Source organism: Peromyscus maniculatus, chromosome 4, assembly GCF_049852395.1.
Source record: "Peromyscus maniculatus bairdii isolate BWxNUB_F1_BW_parent chromosome 4, HU_Pman_BW_mat_3.1, whole genome shotgun sequence".
NCBI lineage: Eukaryota > Metazoa > Chordata > Mammalia > Rodentia > Cricetidae > Peromyscus > Peromyscus maniculatus.
The window spans coordinates 138,725,490-138,743,126 of NC_134855.1; the positions used below are offsets into that span (position 1 = coordinate 138,725,490).

The 17,637-nt window shown below is 51.4% G+C and overlaps 1 protein-coding gene across 4 annotated transcripts in view; it reads left to right on the forward strand.

Moving 5' to 3' along the window:
• Positions 1-17,637, forward strand: part of Nfatc2 (nuclear factor of activated T cells 2) — a 130,285-nt gene that overhangs the window by 82,566 nt on the left and 30,082 nt on the right. For all 4 annotated transcript variants that reach the window (XM_076571108.1, XM_006989247.4, XM_006989246.4 and 1 more), the window contains exon 6: positions 1,223-1,363. In XM_076571108.1, the coding sequence (XP_076427223.1) occupies positions 1,223-1,363 (141 nt within the window). The remainder of the gene's footprint in view (positions 1-1,222; positions 1,364-17,637) is intronic.

The window sequence follows — 17,637 nt, forward strand, 5'->3', positions numbered from 1 at the left end:
TCAGGTGGGGTCCTGTCCATAGCTGAAAGTGAATCTGTGCTGTCCGCTTCCTCCGAAGGAGCTGTGAGCACTTGAGTATGGGGTGCCAGCAGAGAACCGCCTCAGCTTTCATTTACTGTGGGTAGAGAGGAGCAGAGATGGGAAAGACCGGCCTGCCTGCACTCTGCCACCTCTAGCACCTCTCTCCTGGGGCTGAGGACAGCTCTCATAGGGTGTCTGAAAGTGAGCCCTTCTCCAGAGAAGGGATGAGCAGGAGGGAGCAGGGGAGGGAGTGGGGTGGGGGGCAAAGAAGTGGGAGTGTGGCCCAGGGAGCCTCCCGGAGGAGGCCAGACTGGGTGGGATCTGAGGTGATGAGGGAGGAACCACCCATGCAGGGAGGGGCAAAGAGCCCAGGAGAGCACAGACACTCAAGGAGGGGAGCACGTCTAAGAGGTGGCCAGGGCTGGCGCTTAGGGGTACCCTGCTTACCTAGCATGCCTGGGGACTCTCAAGCGCAGCAAAATACACACACATGCATGCACACACTGTCTGCCACCTATCTATCATCTATCTATCTATCTATCTATCTATCTATCTATCTATCTATCAATCATCTATCTATCTATCTATCTATCATCTATCTATCTATCTATCTATCTATCTATCTATCTATCTATCTATCATCTATCTATCTATCTACCTATCTATCTACCTATCTATCTATCTATCATCTATCTATCTATCTATCTATCTATCTATCATCTATCTATCTATCTATCTATCTATCATCTATCTATCTATCTGGTGGGAACATAGTGATGGAGGGGGACCTCTAGAAAATGAAGCCATGGGGGCAGATCCTGGGGTACACAACTTGCAGTAAGAATCACCCACAAACTTCAGCTGGCTGCACCCTCAGCTCCCAGGGGTCTGTGAGTCTGGGTTGTGTAAGGAAGAAGTAACTTGAACAGCGGAGACTGTGAGGAGGGAGTGGACTGGGCCTGTCTGTGCACAGAGGAGCCTCAAGACCCAGTCCATCTGCTCCTGCCTGTCCTGCGGGGAAGACCGCCTGGATTCATGCACGTAGAGCATCGTGAGAGCAAGTTGGCTTAAGTGGCTTGTGGCTCTTCCAAGGATGTGATGTTTGGGGATTCCCACTTGGGTCTCCAATCCCGCCGTCTTTTCTGCGTCTCTGGAGCAGATTCCTCTGGGTCACGGTGTATCTTTTTCCTCTTGCCCTCAGCTCAGCGCTCTGCCCACGAGCTGCCCATGGTGGAGAGACAAGACGTGGACAGCTGCCTGGTCTATGGGGGCCAGCAGATGATCCTCACAGGCCAGAACTTTACGGCTGAGTCCAAGGTTGTGTTCATGGAGAAGACCACAGGTCAGTCACTTTCTCGCTTTCTCTTGCTTCTCTGAGCCACACAGAAGCGAGCCTCACACTCCACTCAGCCTTTTGGGTAACTTCCCCTTCTTCTGGCTCATTGCCCCGTGACCCACAGCCACACAGGTCACCGTTGATGTGGGTGGCATGCTTGAATTGGTCCTTGGATGTTTCCTTGGAGACTGAACTTGTCCCCTTTCATCAACCTTGTTTTTGTTTTGATATATTTTCCTCACATAGGCAAACATTTTTAAAAATACCTTTTCCTTTTCCTATTTCTAAGAGGAGAAACTGAGTGCTTTGCAGCTCTGAGGTGGGCCCTGGGGTGTGAAGTGGACACTTTGTCACTGAGGTTTGTTGCATAAGAGAAGCAGTGTGGGAAGAGGCTGAGCTGGAATGTGGGTCCCCTTTTGGAAATGTGAATGTTGGGTCTGATGAACTCTGGACCCCCTTAGACAAACCAGGGTCTCATCTATCACAGGCAAGGTGTCTGGGAGTGGACAGCCATGGGGTCTAGATGGAGTGGCAGAGTCTGGCTAAGGGTAGCAATGAGGTCTCTGTTAGACTCTGATTAGATGACTCATAGGATAGCCCCCATTGGGGACAGGAGAGCAGCAAGCAGATTTGGGAAGCTCCATTGCTGTCACAGCAGCCGGAGGGGACAGCAGAGCAAATGCTGTGAAAAGCCTGAAGTCTGAGCAATAGGTGTGGCCATCTGAGGCTCCTGTGTCCAGGTGGCCGTGGGGACAGGAGACACATTGGGGTCGGAAGTGGAAGTAAAAGTGACAATATAGCCTGTCCCCAGGTGGGAGGGGCTTATGGTCATGTCCTTTCCCAGTCACAGTTGACACCATTGCTGGACAAGAGTGGTGAGGCCGTCTGTGAGCAGAGCATGTTCCCAGCATCCCTGGCTCCCCCACCCCATGCTCTGAACTCTGCCCAAGTCCTAATGACTGAAATCGATGCAATCATTGCCCAGTTCATCTTGACAGGCAGAATTGACCCTCATGGTGAATCAGCAACAGGTGGCTTAGAGGTCACTTGAAAGGTAGGAAAAGAACATAAGTGAGTGTTAGGAGACCCCAAGACAAGGGCAAATGACCTGCTCCCTGTCACAAACCCATGTGCCCCCCTGGAATGCTCATACAGACGGGGAGCAGGCAGGAGGCAGGGGTTGACCCACTACCCACAGGGCTCCACTGGCCGAGTCTCTGCTTACACAGACACATTTTTGAGTCTATAGTTTCACTTGTGCTTTTCTGGCTGCATGAATGTCCGTGCTGACACTTCCCGGTCTTTCAGAACCTGGCTATAAACAGACACAGCATATCCCGCTGTGAAAATGTCTTACAGTGCGTTATCAGCCCATTTCCTTTTTATCGAGAGTGTGTAACCCGGGTAGAGACATGGTTCTGTTTGGTCTGGGCCCGAGGGTTAGTTACTTTTCCCATTGCAGTGTTGGCCACCTTAACAAAAACAGCTAAAGGAAGGGTTTGCTTTGGCTCACAGTTCAAGGGTCAAGCCCATCAGGAGCAGCTGGTCACAATACATCTGTAGTCAGGAGATGTGGAATCCTGAGGCTAGTGTTCAGTTCTTTTCCTCTTTTAGTTTGGTCAGCAGTTAGAGTGGGTCTCCTTTAACCTCGTCTAGATCACCACTCACAGTCACACCTGGAGACTTGCTTCTTGGTTGACTCCAGATCTTTGTCAAGTGGACAATATTAACCACCACAGCATGCTGAGGTAGTAGTCTGCCTTTAGTGAATTCGAGTAACAGGAACTGTCAATGCCCAGGTATCAGCACGGTCTCCAGGCTGGATGCATCTCCAGGATCAGGACACTAGCCTCAGTCCTGCTATGAAGATTGACAAGACAAATGAGGTTTTAAAGCGCCATGAGGGGAATAAGCTAATAAGATGCAAACGTTTTGTCACTCATGTCCAAGGTGGCAGCGCCTGTGTCCATAGGGACATCTAAGAAAGGATGGGGAGATGGAACCTACTGAGACCCTCCTGCTGGGGGCTGCCAGCGAGTTCTCGGATGTCTGGGTCAATAGCTTTGATGAACTGCTTGCTGAAAGAGTGAGTGAGTGAGCGCTGATTGAGTGGCGTTGGCTGTAGTAAGTCTTTCCGTGGACCACCAGCTCCCAAATAATGACCCAGAGACTTCTTATTAATTATGAAAGCTTGGCCTTAGCTTAGGCTTGTTCCCAACCAGCTCTTACAACTTAAATGAACCCATTTATATTAATCTACATTCGGCCATGTGGCTCGTTACCTCTCCTCCATACTGTACATCCCACTTTCTTTGTGTCTGGCTGGCAAATCTCTCATCTCTCAGATCTCAAACCTCCCCTGCCCCACCGGTTCCTCTTTCTCCCCAGAAGTCCTCCTTAGCCTCTCCTGCCTAGCTATTGGCCATTCAGCTCTTCATTACACCCATCAGAAGGTGCCGTGGCAGATGAGGTTAAACAGTGACCCATCTTCACAGTGCACAAAGGGTTACCCCACAACAGTGGGCTTCTCTGCAGCTCTCCTGAGTTCCAGAGCCATCCATACCTTGGCCTCACCATCAGAAGCATGTGGCCTTGAAAAGTCAAGTTGGCCCAGTAGAAATGATCATAATGGCACATTTCCCACCTAACTCAGCATGCTGAGTTATTATTATGCCATTATTATTAAGCATGGTCAAGGTTGGGGCCCTCACCCATAGACATATGTAGCCTCAGCCTGTGGTTGGGCTTCCCTCTGTGAACTGGCACATCAGTCCTGCCCCTGGAGTTGGGGGCGTATGGGAGTCGTGTGCCCTGAGTGACAGCTTGTGGTCATTGAACACCTGTGACTGTCTTTGTGGCCCTCCAGCCTCCTCAGAGCTCTGGCCACATGCCTTGTGTGAGGCCGTGGTGTCTGTGTGTAGGTTTGGGTTGGACAAGCTTAGGAGGTGGGGGTGGGGCTGCCGGCTGCATGGTCCCAAGTCCAGGTCCCAAAGTCCCATGGTCCCAAGCCCAGGCTTTGAGGTCAAACTGTGTGACAGTTTTTGGTGCCACCTTGTCACAACCTGGAATCACCTGGGAAGAGATGTGGTTTGTTTTGTTTGGTTTGGTTTGGTTTTTTGGGACAGGATTTCCCTGTGCAACAGCCCTGGCTGTCCTGGATCTCACTCTGTAGCCCAGGCTGGCCTCCAACTCACAGAGATCTGCCTGCCTCTGCCTCCCGAGTGCTGGGGTTAAAGGCATGTACCACCATCACTTGGCGGAACAGAGTTTTAATGAGGAATTGTCTAGATCAGGTTAACTGACATGTCTGTGGAGAATCACTCTGATGTGGGAGGACACAGTCACTATGGGTGGCACCATCCCTTAGGCACAGAACTAAAAAAAAGGCTGCCTGCCCATAAGAAGCAAACAGGCAGCATGGCTGCACTTAGTTCTCTGTTCTTGATTGTGGCTGCTGGGTGACCAGCTGTCTCAGGCCTTTGCCTCTGTGGCCTCCATGAAATGATGGTCTCTGACCCATAATTGGAAGCCAAATAAACCCTCTCTTTCCTGCATTGCTTTTTATCAAAATATTTTATCACAACAGTAGGAAGGAAAGCAGTCAGAGCTCGGTTGCCGTCCCACCCTGGGTAGACTGCTGGACCTCTCTGAGAAAGGACTTCTTTTGGTCAAATTCATGTGATTCACCATTCTGTGGAGTCGAGAAGATAGGAAGGGAGTATGCAGGCTGGGCTCTGTACACAGACAGGGCTGAGTCCATTGAGAATGTTCATAAAATGTGAGCTGGGTGACCAGCTGTCTCAGGCTCCTGCCTCTGTGACCTCCAAGAAAAGATGGACTGTGACCCATCACTGGAAGCTGAATAAACCATTCTTTCCTTTTGTTTTGACACTTTGCAAGGGAAGAACAAAGTCAAGAGTTCACCCGGAGAGCCAGGAGACATTTAAAAGCAACAGTCACTCATCCTGAGCCAAGCTCTGGTCTAAGCATTTGCCGAGGCTAGGCAATCTGAGTCCTATAATAGCCCTCCAAATGAGCTACTCTTCCCCAAGTTCTACAGTGAGACCAAGCACAGATGTTAGATGACGTAATGAATACCACACAGCTGGTACCTGGTGGTTCAGGCAGCGTGGCTCCAGGGTCTGAAAAAGTGCAGATATGGCTTGATTTGCTCTAAGATCCTTCTTGGTCCCCAAAGCATGGGCTTAAACCAGGTTGTAGTGATGGAGAACTCTGAGTTCTGCTGAGTTGTTGGTATAATACCTGTTTCATCACCGAGAGTCTTTCACACCAACTCTGGGATCTCAGGGACCAGCGAGGCCTTCTGAGGCACCCTGAGTACCCCCCAAGAAGTAGGCTTCCCTGAGAGGGGTATGTGGCTCCTCTCAAGACAGGGGGCCTTGATAATTTGCAAGGTGCAGAGTCTGCTCTTTTGACCCCGAGGGTTCACCTCCTGCAAGGGAGATCCATGTAACTGAAGTTGGTTTTTCCAAAACCCATCCTGTGTCCATCTCCATGGACACTTGGCTAGTAGGCGCTGCAAGCAGGGTGGGGCGGCCCAAGTTTTCCAAGGCAGGGGAATCCCAGCTGCTGTTCTCATTAGGAAAGGTGACAGCTTCAGGCTAATATTAGCCCCAGAGTTTGGTCATCGGCCCCGGGAGCCTCAGCATGCTTTTTATAGCGGTCCGCTAAAACGGGTTTGGCACTTTCCACTCCATCAAGAGGACAAGCTGAGGAGGTGGAAAACGCTGAGGAGAGGGGCCACGGGGTGCTGGAGTTAGGAGAACCCCGTGTTTTGGAAAGTGGGGTTCTATTTATAGCAGCAGCCATAATAAGGATCATTATGTGTTTCGATCCTATTTTTAATTCTTCGTAGGACTTGCAGGGACCCGTGAGACTGTTTGCTCATCTTTCTGATCTCAGCTGATCCTCTCTCCCCCTGGTTTTCCTGGCTGCAGAGAAACCCTCTTTATTCCGTCTTCGGGTGATCCATGCTCCTTCATGCCCCAGGACCTGGCATATGCCGCTGGCTTTGTAACATTCTCCCCTGTTCCTTCACATCTCCTATCACTTAGAAACCACTTTCCTTGAGAGGTGTTTTTGCTCAAACCTTCGTGGCTCATCCCCTAATCCAGTGATCCCTTTCCTGTCTCATGGACATGCTTCATTCTCCAGGTGGCACTCAGCACTTCATTTGTCTCTCTGCTGTCTCTGTCCACTGCTTCCCACACTAGACTGTTGGTTCCTTGGGAACAGGGACTTGCTGTTTGCCGCTGCATACTCAACTTATAGTCTCTGTGCATAGTAAGTGTGTGTGTGTGTGTGTGTGTGTGTGTGTGTGTGTGTGTGTGTGTGATGCTGAAGGAAAGTAGCACCCCCTTTTGTTGTCCCTCCAGCCTTGAAAAGTGCCTTGCTGTCCCCATTTTGCAGACAAGTTGACTGAGGTTCAAAGATATCAAACGGGAGACCCTGGGTTAGCCCTCAACTGGAGCAAGATCTGGAACCCTAGACCACCATTTCCCTGAGCTCTGGAGTGATTTCTCCTGTCATGTCAGAGAGAAGGTCAAGAGAATGACCAGGGACAGTTCTGCTCCCATGTGTTCTACAAAATAAAAGATGCATAGCCTTCCAGGGAAGGTCAGGCTGGGAGGCAGGCTGTTCCTGACCTCGCTAGGAACCCTGGCCCCTGGCCCCTGACTTTGGGCAGAGTCGGGGGTCCCAGCAAAACATTGCAAAACAGGAAAAAATCTAGGGACACAAAAACACAAGCAGTGTGGTTGAGGAGACAGGGTTACCATGGCTCCGAGTGACTCTCAAGGCTGGCACGATCCAGTGTTTTGGAAGGTTCCTCCATGTGACACAGGGGTTTGGAATTCTTCAGCTGGTAAGTCCTTCTTAATTCAGTCCCTGGCCCGGCCAAGCCACTCCCGGGCTCTCTGTGTCCCGCGGGGGCGTAGGCTGGACACAGGCCCACATCGAATTACTCAGCTCTACAACTAAAATTTTTTGAAGCGGGTTTCTTGTTTTGTTGGATGGTTTTCTTGGCGCGGACTGATGGCAGAGGCTCCCATCACCTGTCGAGAAGGCAAATTGTTTTTTTTTTTTTTTCAAGAGGAGGCGTAGGCGGTGGAATCCCCTCGTTCCCACTGAGTCACTGAAGCCAGCCATGACTCACTTTATTGCCCCCAGGTTCCCAAAGGCTGTATCTCTTGGACTTTGTTTAATAAATAGAATTATGTATGTGCTTAAAATATATTTTGAAACATTTTTGCTCAGAAAGTATTTTTCCATGAATGAGCGTGGTGAGGGAATTCGAGGTACCTTACCAACAGCCCCCTCTGCACCTGCTCTTCTTCTTGGGGTGTGGTCATGAGGCTTGGGTGGGCTTCTCTGAGCAGTACTGACCGTAGGCTGGACGGACCTCTGGAAACCAGACTCCAGGCTGGACAGCATGACTAAGGCTCAGGAGACCTTTGCCCTGGTGACTCACTCAAGGCCGGTGTCATACCCTCTGTCAACCCCCTCCAAAGACAGGCCAGGCAGCAGCTCTGAGCCTCTCTGGAGACAGAAAATGCATTATTTTCAGACAGCTGCATGCGTGTCCAAGCCTCCTACCTCCCTGCACAGATCAGTCTCTTGAGGGAATCAAACCGTCCCTTCTCCCACCTGGGCCACTTTCTCCGAGAGGCATCCTTACCTGGGCATCCTCACGGCTCATCCTCACGCTGTGTGTAATCTTGGAGAGCGGCCACACAGGAAGGAGTTTCCTGGTTAAGTTGAACCGTAGGGTTTGCATCCTCAGAAATTGATGGAGCCTGGCGTGGTGGTACATGCCTCTCATCCCAGCACTTGGGAAGAGGGAACCGGATGTGCCTGAGTTGGTAAAGCTCTTGCCTAGCACACATGAAATGCTGGGTTCCATCGCCAGCACTGGTTAATCTTTAATCCTGGCATGCTGAGGCACACCTATAATGCCTTGAAGTGGGGGGGAGTGGTGGTGGCAAGATCAGAAGTTCAAGGTTACCCTTAGCTTGGCTGCTTGGTTGGGCTCCATAATACCCTGTCCAAAAACATCAAAAATGGAAAACACATAATAAGAAAGAAAAAAACAAACAAACAACCAAACAAAAACTTGTCCTTGGCGCCAACAGCCTCTGAGCCCCCCTGCTGGTCAGTGGCTTAGCTTTCGGAGTGTCCATCAAAATCCCCAGTCTGTCTTCTGCTGTGTCCTTGGGACTCACTTTCCCAAACTCTGAAATGGAGTCAATGGTGTTTTAGTATAATCAGGAGATGGAGACTGTAAGTGCAGGCACACAGTGGGCGCTCTGAAGGCATCAGCTGCCCTCCTGGGGGAGTTCTGACCTCTCCACATGGAGTCTATGAGGCAGGGCCTGTTGCTCTCCTGGCTGTCAGAATCCCGGCACAGCAGACATTATCTCCCTTTCACTTGGAGAGCCTTCAGATTCTGGCATCCCGGCCCAGCAGAGCTGGGGTGAGGGCAGCTCCCTCCCTTCCCCCTCCACGGATGGGGGTGCTGAGTCACACAGCCGTCCACAGACTTCCTTGAGGTGACAGAACTTAGCAGTGGAGGGCAGGGCCCCAAACCCCAGTTTCCTGGTTCCCAACGTGCCTGGCGGCTGCAGCCTGCAGAGTTGTCTATAGACGATGCTCAGCCCGGAGAACAGCGGCCGCAGCAGGGGTGGGCGCAAACCGGAGCGCAAAGGGCCTCTGTGGAAGACAGGCTTCTCTGCTCACTCGTCCCCCGGGCTCTACTCACATCCACCCTTGGGCATTTATTGAGTACCTACTGTGTGTCAAGGGCAGCATGGCAGATAAAGTCCCTGCCCTGGGTGGGGTGGGGGGTGACACTTCAGGCTTGTTGATAAGCAGGACAGAGTCTGCAGAAAGGCTGAGGGTGCAGGATGCCTGCTTCCTGTGACCCCCAGACAAGCCTTGAGCTGCTCTTCTACCTGCATCCCAGGTAGCAACGGAGAGAGGAGCATGCGTGCTTGTAGAAAGTGGAAATCGGTCTTCCAAAGTCTGAGTGTGACTGGGCGTCCCCTTCTTTCTTTGGTGAAATCTGGCAATGCTGGGCAGAGAGATCAGAAAGGAACTTTCCAGAAGAAATGGCTCTGAGCAGAGGCCTGAAGGAGGGAACGGAGGATGCGTAGACTCAGTCAGGAAGAGTCTTAGGCCAGAGGATCTGTCCAGGAGCCCAGACCGTGATGGGGATGGGCTCTGTGGACCATGGGGTGAGGAGCACTGGAGAGAGACATCTCTGGGGCCTGTAGGCATGGAGAGGAGTCTGGTTTTGTCCCCGAGGCAGGGGGACATTGGTGGGGGTTTTCTGTGGAGTGTGTAATGTGGCTACTGTCTCAAGATCACTCAGATGATCTTCAGAGTGTAGACAGGAACAGGGCCGAGTGGATACTGAGAACCGGAAGAGGCGCTGCCACAGTGGCCTGGGACAAGCCCCACCGAGCCAGTGGGGGCAGGAGAGAGGCTTGGTGTAGGGATGCAGTGGCTTCATCTGCAGCACCGTGTAAGTCTGTCCAAGCAGTGTTACCATGAGATCCTAAGTTAAGGGGACATCCCCGACCTCCCTGAGTCTGCCCGGTGAACTGCCATGCTCTAGGAAGGACCCACTTTATGCTGGTTAACCATCAGAGTGCAGGCTGAGGCGACTTCGGCATCCTTCATTTAGCTGGTGCCTGAAGACAGGGCCAGGCTGCTTCAGGCCTGGTTTCCTGAGTAAACTGACACTTGGATTTCCTCCACACGGCACTCCAGCCCAGCAGCAGCTCAAGACCCAAATGCTGTGTGTCTGTTCTCCTTCCTTCTCGTGAAAGCTGGCTGGCTCCGCCAGGGTGTGATGACACCATCCCCTCTTCCAGGCAGACAGTGGGGCTCAGCCCCCTCCCCAGGCACGCTGCTTCCTGTGAGCCCTCCCTAACCCTGCTGAGCTGCCAGCAGACATAGAGTCACAGGTCTGCTCGTCCCTTTACCTCCCCCTCCTCCCTCCCTCCTTCCCTTCTCTCCTCCCCCATTTCTCCCTCCTTCTGTCCATCTGTTTTGTTTGTTTAAGACAGGGTCTTACATAGCCTAGGATGGCTTTGAACTCACTATGTAGCTGATGACTTTAAACATTTGATCCTCTTACTTTCTGCCTCCTGAGTGCTGGGATTTCAGGCATGTGCCACTGGGTCCATTTTCTGCAGTACTGGGCATCAGTACCCAGGACCTGTGCATGACAATCACTCTACTAACCAAGCGCTATCCCTAGTCTTGTCCATCTGTCTATCTGTCGGTCCGTTCATCCATCCATCCCTCTGTCTCCCAACTGACTCTTCGTGCTTCCATCCACCCACCCCTCTTTTCAACCCTCTGTCCATCTATTCGTCTCCTCCCTCCTCCATCCTCCCTCCCTCCCTCCCTCCCTCCCTCCCTCCCTCCCTCCCTCCCTCCCTCCCTCCCTCCCTCCCTCCATGCACTCCGGTAAGGTCACCTAATGAGGATACTCAAAGCCTGTGACATCTGCTGGGTTGATCCCCTGGCTCCCATCTTCCCCTTTAGTCTTGCTAAGGCTCTTCTGTCCCCTCTGACTAAAGCTGGAAAGGCCTCCTCTGTGCTGGCCACCAAGCCCTGTTCCTTTTAGATCTAGGGAGTTCCCCCGAATATCTGCTCCAAAGACCGAATTCCTTTATTTTGCCTCAGGACAGCAGATATGCATGTAGCCCTCTCAGGTCTCACAGGCTCAGTGTACTTGAGCCCCGGACCTGCAGTGGGGCTGGGAACTGGGCAGTCCAAGATGCCGGGCTGAGACCCCATAGAGCGCCCCGGGGATGAAGTCGCATGGATTTTGCATGGTTTCTTGTTTGCCCCCACAGCCCCTGCTCCTTCCTCAGCTTCTGTTCCATGGCAGGGGCTGCAACAATTCTGACATGAAGCCTGGAGAGGGCTGGGTGACTCAGTGGAGAGGCTCTGAGCACCAGGAGGGACAGGGGCCAGAGGCAGGGTCTCCATTCCAGGAGGATGAGGACCTTTGAGTCTCTGTCATGAGCGCTGATGAGACGCCAGGCGCTGCCCCCCAGTCTGGGTAACCCCTGGAGGGCAGGAAGACATCATCCCTGTCCCTAGCTATGAGTGAACAGGGCCTGCAGTGTGAGAGACACGTGATCTGAACCTGAGTCTATGTCGAGCACCCAGCTACTATTGTGGCCCCGAGGGTGCCTGTAGCAGGCAGGTCAGCAGGTAGCTGCTGTATACATCTTTCCTAAGGAAAACTTTTTTATATTAAAAAAAAATAGATTACGGGACTGGGAATGTAGCTCAGTTGGTAGAGAGCTCACCTAGCATGAACGAGGCCTTGGGCTTCATCTCCAGTACAGCATAAATTGTGCATGGCAGCACACACACCTGCAATCCTAGCATGTTCGAGGAGACATGCAAATCAGGAGTTCAAGGTCGTCTTCACTTACGTACAGAGTTGGAAGCCAGCCCAAGTTACACGAGTTCTTGTCTCAGTTTAAAAAAAAAAAAAAAGATAAAAATGAAAATAGGTTAAAGCGAGCATCACATCCCATGTGTCTTGATTAAGTGATAGGAGACAGGGGCTTCACTGAGCTGTCTCCCCAGCTAGCCCAGCCAGAGGTGCGACCTGGGAGTGGCTGGGACCCAGGCTCCCTGCTTTTTAGTGTTTCACTCTCGAGACAGGGTCCAGCCATATAGGCTAGCCTGTTCCGGAACCCACCATCCTCCTGCCTCTGTCCACCAAGCACTGGGATGATAGACCAGCACCCCCTACCTATAGTTGCCTATGTCCAAGCAGCCATGTTTATAGACTACAAGATGGTCTCATGCCACATATACTGGTCTGTAGACACTGAGCCAAGTTGCTTTTTAATAAAATAGGGTGTTTTTTCCAGTTAGGAAAATATAGATCTACCTTATTCTAAGGACTGCCTAGTATTGGCATAGCTTATATTTACCTATCCATCTGTCCATCCACCCATCCATCCATTTGTCCGTCCACCCATCCATTCATCTACTTATCCATTCACACACCCATACATTTACCCATCATTTATCACATTGACATTTATTCACCCATCCATCCACCCACCCACTTATCCATCATCTATCCATTCACCTACCCTTTCGTACATCCACCCATCCATCTGTTTATCCATTCATTTACCCATCATCCACCCACAATCCATATATCTATCCATCCTCCTACTTACCCATGCATATACCCATCTGCTCATCCATCCACCCAACCATCCACCCATCCACCCATCCATCCATCCACCCATCCATCCATCCATCCATCCATCCATCCATCCATCCATCCATCATCCATCCACCCATCCATCATCCATCCACCCACCCATCCATCCATCATCCATCCATCCACTCATCCATCCATCCATCATCCATCCATCCATCCATCCACCCACTCTACATCAATTCATACACCCGCCCGTTGATCCATCCACTAGTCCATTCTTCCTTCCTTTATTGGCTACAAGCTGCAATAATGGATTCAGCTCATCCTTATCTATGAGTTCCTTCCGTGTCCAATCTATTAATTGAGCAAGAATGCAACATAATAAGACCCCACTCACTTGAGGGTTACACTGGCAGTCAGTGCTGGCCGCCGGACGTGAACCTGGCTAGAGTGAGGTGAGCCTTAGGGAAGTCTCTGGGGGTTAATTTTGAAGGCACTGCCTCAAGAGCGCAGTACTCAGCAATACTCATAGCATCGCTTCTCCCATGACCCTGAGGATGTGCGTAACTGTGAGGGTGGGGTGCAGGGAACAAAGGGTCGCTCACAAGCATGGCTCTGAGACACAGCAAACCACACACTCTCTTTCAAGCCCAGCCTCTGACTGAGCCTTCTGGGTGATGTGGCTCTGTAGAGAAGATAGCTGAGACCAGCTTGCATTTTCCGCCGGGAGCATCTGTGCTCAGAACTGAGTACAGGCTCTGTGAACATGCACAGCAGGGCTGGGTCTCCAAGCTCCTGCACAGTGAGTCTCTGGGTACCGAAGAGTTAAAAGACAGAATGGAGACGCTGACTTCAGTTGGCTTTGGTCATTGCTGGCTGCATTTTTATTTACATACAGCCTCCTTTCTTCTTTTTCCTCCTCCTCATTCCTCCTTCTCATTCTCTCTCCTTCTCCCCCCAAATTCTCTCACTCCAACTCCAAAGGCTGAGATTACAGGTGTGTGCCGTGGCACCCAGCTTGAAAAGACCCATTAAAATACTTTATATATATTAAAGATTTATTTTTAATTATGTATGTGTTTATGGGCCATGTGAGTGCAGTACCCACAGAGGCCAGAAGAGGGTGTTGGGGCTCCTGGAGCTAGAATCACAGGCAATTGTGAGCCACCCTGTGAGTGCTGGGAATGGAACCTGGTCATCTGCAAGAGCAGCAAGTACTTCCAACCACTGAGCTGTTTCTCCAGTCCTCGAAAAAGACCCATTTTCCAAAGGAAAGCCGTCTCATGTAAGAGACACCACCCCAGCACCCTTCCTGTGTAGATTCCAGCCAAGCCCTGCAGGTAGATATTCATCATTGCAAACAGAGAATTCTTGTTAGGTTCTGACTTTAAAATGCGTGCATTTTCAGTTTTAACTCATGTTGAGATATGTGTTCAAATAACCTGCGTACTCCAGCATAGCAGCCCCCACTGAACATCTACCATGCGCTTACACAACGCTGGACGGAGCCTGATACTTTGATCTATGTACTCACTAGGAGATGTAAATGCTCCAGTGCCCTCATGTTTTAAATCAGAGACAGAGAGACTGAGAACCTTATCCAAGCTAATTGGGCCAAGCAAAGATTTCAGGCCAGGTCTGTTCATTTTGAAGTTTGGAATAAAAATGCCTGAGTGCTGCAGGGAACAGAGACGAGTCGGCACTGTTGCAGGGCATTTCCAAAAAGGCTTCTAGGCAGTGCACCACACAGGTCCGCCAGTGCACTGGAGTGGGTGGGCATTTCCTCTGACACCCACGTTCTTCCCACAACCCTCACCTGCCAGCTCCAGAGGGCCCTGCCTTCCATAGCAGCACCCCCAGAAAACCCAAGTCTTAAGGACAGGAGCCCATACCTAAGCTCTGGGGGGTGAAATGCCACTCAGGTGTGCCCAGCCCGGGCTGCCCGATCCTGCCAGGTCTAGTCTGGCTTCCTCCTCTGCAAACCCTGTGACCCTAGCCAGTGCTGTCTGGGACTCAACTTAGCTAGTGGGGAGAAGGCCAGACATGCCTTCTGGGCAGCGTCTGGAGGAACAGTTTGGAATCTGAGGGACAAAGGATTTTGGGACCTGGACAGACATTAGGAGTTAGTTAAGAATGGTGCCCAGGGCAGCAAGGCAGGAGCTGGTATATAAGGATCTTGAGGGCCATGGCAGGGCTCTGCTGGTGGCAAAGGGCACAGGAGGCAGGAAGGGCCTGAGGAGAGCTGGAGAATCTGTCACTGCCACGGGGGTGACTGCAAGGTTCTGCCTACAGATGCCCATCTTCAGCATCCCAGAGCTGGCCGCCTTCCTCTTCCGGTTCACTGTAGCTTGGAGGCTGTGGTTCAGTAGTTTGTATCTTTACACCAACTTCCTCCGAGCTCAGATTCCCCTGTTGTTGGCGGCGCTGAGCTGACTCACTTCTAGACTGTCCTCGAGCTCAGCTCCTATTGGCAGCGCCTCCTTGGGTAGTCATGCCCATCAGCGAAGGTGAGGCCTCTGTCCTTTTCTCCTGGGTCCATGGACCCAAAGAGCCTATCTGTCATAACCAGTGTGATACCCTCTTGTGTACATTGCCATCTTGCATGTCAGGATTTCCTGTGCCACAGGTCAAGGATCAGCTCAACTTCTTCTTCTTCTTCTTCTTCTTCTTCTTCTTCTTCTTCTTCTTCTTCTTCTTCTTCTTCTTCTTCTTCTTCTTCTTTTCTTTCTTTTTTTTTTTTTTTGGTTTTTCGAGACAGGGTTTCTCTGCGTAGCTTTGCGCCTTTCCTGGAACTCACTTGGTAGCCCAGGCTGTCCTCGAACTCACAGAGATCCTCCTGCCTCTGCCTCCCGAGTGCTGGGATTAAAGGCGTGCGCCACCACCGGCCCAGCTCAACTTCTTGACAGTTCTTCAGGGAATTCTGTCTTCTCCCAAGGATGAGCTTGGAACCCAACCGCCTGTATCCCTCCCCTTCTTCCTCTCCTCGCTGTCTTTTTGGTCTGTTTCTGTAGCCCAGGCTGGCCCCCGCCTCAGCCTCCCAAGCGCTCCTCCAAGCAGTGAGGTTTATGTGGAATTAAGCTCAGGCAGTGAGAGGCTGAGCAAGGTTGGGGGGGACCCCTTACATCTTCCCACAGGGCTTCTGGCTCAGCATTCACGCTGCATTCAGTGAGCAAGGTTGGAACCCAGAGCCTGATTGGCAGCCTGGTCTTTTTTTCTGACGGAAAAGTGAGGATAACCCCTGACTAGTCCTGCTTGGGCCTTTGCACACTGTAGAGCTGGGTGTTGACAGCTTCCAGTCACTTGCCTTTGGTGTCCCTCTGGCCACCATTCCCCTCTGGAGTGGCTTCTCCTGTCCCCTCAGCAGTCATTACGGCTGACGACATTTTGGCTTTTTTTTTTTTTAACGTGGTCAGTAGATAGCCAAGACTGTCACCTGGTCCCTTCCACAGGGTTCTAAGACCAGTAAGAATGGCTGTATCTGCCTTCCTCTGCTATCTGTGTGTGTGTGTGTGTGTGTGTGTGTGTGTGTGTGTGTGTGTGTGTGTGTATTCTTGCGCGCACGCATGTGTATGTGTATGTGAGCATCTGTATGTGTACATGGGGAGGCCAGAGTCTGATGTTGGGTGTTCTCTATCACTCTGCATCTCACTTTGGGAGTGTGGTGTCTGCGTGGGCATGTACACCTGTGTGTGCCATAGCGGCAGCCAGAGGACTTTGGGTGCCCGCTCTATCACATTCCACCTTTGCTTTTGGGTTTTGTTTGTTTGTTTGTTTGTTTGTTTGAGTCAGTGTCTCTCACTGAACCCAGAGCTAGGTTGGCAGCTAGTGAGCCTCAGAGGTCCTCACATAGTCACTCCTACGGCACTGGGGTTACAGGCACAAGTGTGGCCACACCTGGCCTCTTATGTGGCTGCTAGCGTCCAAGTTCAGACTTGTACCTCATGGAACCCAAAGCCAGGCCGGAAGCGGCTGTTGCCGAGCTCTCTGGCTTATCCCTTATCCCAAGACCCTCCAATAACACCGACTTGGTAGCAATTACAGGATTTTTGTTAGGTTGGTTTTTTGCGGGGGAGGGGGTGTTCCTAGGCCAGTAAGTTCAAATGCTGCTCACAACCCACATCTCTCTGGCCAACCCTCAGAGTTGGGGGTCCTAAGAGATTACAGCAGACACTAACAGCTTTGCCCCAGAAAGAGAGAGAGTTCTGAGGCCAGATGTTGGGGTGTGCTCTGTCTCACAGCCCACCATAGTGTGAGCAGCTGGAGTCTCTGCCGAGTCAAGGAACCCAGTGGACTTTGACTCAGCATTTTCCAAGCATTTGCTAGTTTCGAGAATGTTCCCTTTCTCATAAAACCATTTAATATCCTTCAGCATTTGTGCTCCGCAAACACCCTGGAAGCCCTTATGGAAATGTTTTGTTTCAGTGAAAACTGCCCAGCGGTCAGTGTAGGTGGTCAGGAGAGAAATCTATAATTTGAAAATAAAGAGTTTTGTTTGGCCCTGTTTGCTGGCCTCAGACTCGGGGAATGAACGGTCTTCTGCCCCCGAGAACGAGAGGCCACTGCTGAGCAGAGTCATCTCAGACACTCACGATCGTGACTCACGTGGGAGCGCAGAGTGGGCTTAGGGGGTTCCCTCACCTCCTGGTGACCCAGGAGTCAGGCACCCTCAGGTCACCTACTCTGTCCCGATTTAGAGTGAGATAGCTAAACCACCTGTGTTCCCAGATGAAGGGACGACGGGGACAGCCTTGGGGTTGAGACCTGTCGGAAATCGACAGATGTAATCAGGTGCCGTGGAGAACAGTGACTTTAAGAAAGAGAAACAGGCGTTTGGATTGGAAGAGATTATGGTGGTGGAGTCTGCAGTTCCTCCGAGTTTTCTCTCTTTCACTGCTGAGTTTTCTATTGGCAACACGTTTCTCTCCTGCAAAAAGAACTATTGGAATATGTGGACACACACGCTCTCATTCTCACTCTCTCTCCCTCCCCCCCCACACACTCACACACACACATTCCATGTCACACAAGCTTCTCACACACGATCTCTCAC